This window comes from Etheostoma spectabile, chromosome 4 (genome assembly GCF_008692095.1).
Source record: "Etheostoma spectabile isolate EspeVRDwgs_2016 chromosome 4, UIUC_Espe_1.0, whole genome shotgun sequence".
Classification (NCBI taxonomy): Eukaryota; Metazoa; Chordata; class Actinopteri; order Perciformes; family Percidae; genus Etheostoma; species Etheostoma spectabile.
The window spans coordinates 688,327-692,288 of record NC_045736.1 but is presented as its reverse complement, the minus strand read 5'-3'; the positions used below and the strand labels follow the sequence as shown (position 1 = coordinate 692,288).

Sequence of the window (3,962 nt, the reverse complement as noted above, 5' to 3'; positions counted from 1 at the left end):
CAATGTATAAAAGGCTCCATTACCTTGCAGCTCACGTTAAGGCTTCATAGCAGACGTTTTTATAAAAATAGGCTAACGATTGTGTCATAACCTCGCAATTTACTGTTACATAGTAGAGGAATTACAGTATAGTGAGGAGAAGCTCGGAGGGACGAGGAGACAAACAGTAAAGGGAGAAGCCCTTAGACAGTCCATAAAAGCATCGGACCAAAATATTTCAGCATGATGGATTGGAAATACTTCAGTATGTGGCAAGTGAACTCATATAAAGTAACATTTATCCATTAACAACTAGGATATTTTAAGAAAAGCATATGTTGTTAAATTATGAAGTAGGGGTAACGAGGTATACATATATTTGTGTGGGATGGGGACATTTTACAGGCTATGGACAGCTCCTAATCACTTTCTCTTGGCACAGCTAACAGAAGACTTACAACTTTCAGACAGGTTGCTCACGTCACATCTACGTCTTCAAGCTCAGTTGGAGGCTGCGCAGTAACACCTAGCCATCACCGGAAAAGAGTTTTTAATATCATTTACGGGTCTCCGTCGAAGCCTATGATGTCGCTGTGTCCATTTCTTATACTGTCTATTACAAATACCTGTAATCTGTAACATTTGCATTCAATACTGCTGTAATATTATTACTTTCTCCCAGAATGCATTGCCGTTTACAGTGATTGACCCTAATTTTGTGTTTGGGTCAAATTGACTGGTTTTCCTGTGTCAATGTTCTTTTTAATTCCCCAAAATAACATGATTGATTCCACACAATGCTCTTTGGCAAGTACAAATCTCTACTTTCATTAATTTTGGGGTGTTGTATTCAATTTTAAGTGGTTTTGAAATAGTATTGAGTAAAGGTTGACATATTCCAGTCTGTGATTATCCATCAACATCCATTCCATTAGTTGAATTCCTACTTTCTATATAACTCCAACATTAGGTATAATTTCCTATAAAGGAGGTTTATTGACCATAAATTCCAAAAATAACTGTAAATCTGAAGTTGATAAATTAGGGTTACATGATGTTAAAAACATTTTTTTTTTAAAGTGACAAACATTGAAAAAAAGCATCAAAAGAGACAAAAACATCAAAAAAAGTTAAAAACATTAAAACAAAGCGTCAACAAAAATTTTGATTTTCAATTTTTACAGGAAGACAACACAAGCGTTAAAATAGTAAGAAACTTTTGGAATTTGGCTGTAAATTTACATCAAAGGCTCACAGTGCACATATGTATTTCTGGTTCTCCCATTCCATTTTTAATCAAATTTAAAGAACTTTTTTTTCTTGCTTTTTGTTCAGTCTGATGCTACCCTTCTATCAAGTTCCTTCTTGAACAGACACACACAAACACACACACAGACAAGATACAAGATAAGGGACCAATCACTTGCAGGTTGAGGTACAGGACAAGGCTACAGCCCGGACATTATGTGTATTTTTTTGTTCCTTGCCTTTGAGATGTATTGTGACTTATTGTGATTTAATTATTGGGTATCGATGGGTATTAATATTGAGTTGGGAAGCACTTTCTGATTCTAAATACAGCCTGTATGCATTTCTCTGTGTTTTAAAGTGCCCATATTCTGCTCATTTTCCGGTTCATAATTGTATTTTGAGGTTATCCCAGAATAGGTTTCCATAGTTTCATTTTCAAAAAACACCATATTTTTGTTGTTTTGCACATTGCTGTAGATCCTGTTTTCACCCTGTGTGTTTGGGTCTGTGTTTATCTACAGAGTGAGACATCTCCCTAGTTTTAACTACAGAGTGAGACATCTCACTAGTTTTAACTGCAGAATGAGACATCTCACTAGTTTTAACTACAGAATGCGACATCTCACAATTTTTTGCTACAGAGTGAGACATCTCACTTGTTTTAGCTACAGAGTGAGACATCTCACTAGTTTTAACCACAGAATGTGACATCTCACTAGTTTTAGCTACAGAGAGAGACATATCACTAGTTTTAACTACAGCGTGAGACATCTCACTATTTTTAACTTCAGAATGAGACATCTCACTAGTTTTAACTACAGAATGCAACATCTCCATAGTTTTAGCGACAGAGTGAGACATACTACCTTTAGCTATAGAGTGAGACATCTCACTAGTTTTAGCTACAGAGTGAGACATACTACTTTTAGCTTCAGAGTGAGATTTTTCACTAGTTTTAGCTACAGAGTGAGACATCTCACTAGTGTTAGCTACAGAGTGAGAAATCTCACTAGTTTTAGCTACAGAGTGAAACATCTGACTTCAACATTATCTTTGTTGGGAGCTGCACATGCTCAGTAGCGAGGTAAGATAACTCTTTCTCATAATAACTCTCTCAAAATGGCCCTTTAATACTTTTACAGTATTTATAAATAACTTCTTTAAAAAAAATCTTCTCTTTTAGAATATGGGAGTTTAAAGGTCTTACCTGCTGCTGTTAGAGGTGTAGCTTCAGGTGTTGGTGACTCTGCAGAGTCCACACACCAGCTGATATATCTGGATCTGTGCAGACAAGAGGACAGGCCCTTGGAGCTTCCCATCTGCAGCGGTGGAAGAAGTAATCCGATCCTTTACTTCAGTCACAGTACTAATACCACACTGTAAACATACTCTGTAGCATGAAAATACAAGACTCGAGTAAAGTACAATAACCTCAACATGTTGTAATTAAGTAAAGTACTTGAGAAAATGTACTTAGTTACATTACACCCCTGCCAATGGGCACAGACGAGCCGAGACAAATGTTTCCCAATGAACTTCCTGGTGCAACAATGTTTCCTGGAAGATTAAAAAACATCAACCAGTGGTGGAAGAGAGTAAAGATGTCACTGACTCAAAGAATGAAACAAAACGATATCTTCAGGCAGTCCATCAGTTCTGAAAATAACTTCCAAAACTCACTTGTTGTTGTTTTTTTCTGCTTGCAGGAAGTGTAACCAGTCCCTGCTGCTCGTTCATAGCATCTGATTAGCATCATAAAACAATATAAAGGCTCTTAAAAAGCCAAAGTCTAGATAACTGCCTTCATCTACACTGAGCACCACAAACCAGATCAGGGTGTATTTTTGGACGAAGGGCATAGGTCTAACTTGCATCTCCACCGCTATGTTGTAGTCTTTAAGGTTTCTGCTTTGAGCCCAAACTGATCTTGGTGCACCGAGTGTTTTTATCTCCAGTAGAAGAAGAACTAATCTCTGTTAAAACTAACACTCCCAAACATCACGTCTCATCTACATCCTGGTATACTGGACAAAAACAGGAGGCAGCATGGAGACTCTGCCCCCTGCTGGTAGTTGCCATGGTAACGTAAGATTGATTACTACTTTCATTCTACTTTTATTAATTTTGGGGTCCATCCATCTTCATTCGCTTATCCCGTAACGGGTCGTGGGGGCAGCAGCTCCAGCAGGGAACCCCAAACTTCCCTTCCCCCGAGCCACATCAACCAGCTCCGACTGGGGGATCCCGAGGCGTTCCCAGGCCAGGTCGGAGATATAATCTCTCCACCTAGTTCTAGGTCTTTCATCGAGGCCTCCTCCCAGATGGAGGTGCCTGGAACACCTCCCTAGGGAGGAGCCCAAGAGGCATCCTAACCAGATCTCCGAACCGCCTCAACTGGCTCCTTTCAACGCGAAGGAGCAGCGGCTCTAATCCAAGCTCCTCTCGGTTGACTGAGCTTCTCACCCTATCTCTAAGGGAGATGCCAGCCACCTTCCTGAGGAAACCCATTTTGGCCGCTTGTACCCTGGATCTCGTTCTTTCGGTCATGACCCAGCCTTCATGACCATAGGTGAGGGTAGGAACAAACACTGACCGGTAGATCGAGAACTTTGCCTTCTGGCTCAGCTCCCTTTTTGTCACAAGAGGTGCGATGAAAGGAATGTAATACCGCATCCACTGCTCTGATTCTCTGACCAATGTCCTGCTCCATGGTCCCCTCACTCGCGAACAAG

The 3,962-nt window shown here is 40.0% G+C and overlaps 1 protein-coding gene across 2 annotated transcripts in view; it reads right to left on the bottom strand.

The window, feature by feature from the left end:
• The window catches only part of rubcnl (rubicon like autophagy enhancer), a 47,032-nt gene that overhangs the window by 40,574 nt on the left and 2,496 nt on the right, over window positions 1-3,962 (bottom strand). For both annotated transcript variants that reach the window (XM_032514334.1, XM_032514332.1), the window contains exon 2: window positions 2,438-2,549. In XM_032514334.1, coding sequence (XP_032370225.1) covers window positions 2,438-2,549 — 112 coding nt within the window. The remainder of the gene's footprint in view (window positions 1-2,437; window positions 2,550-3,962) is intronic.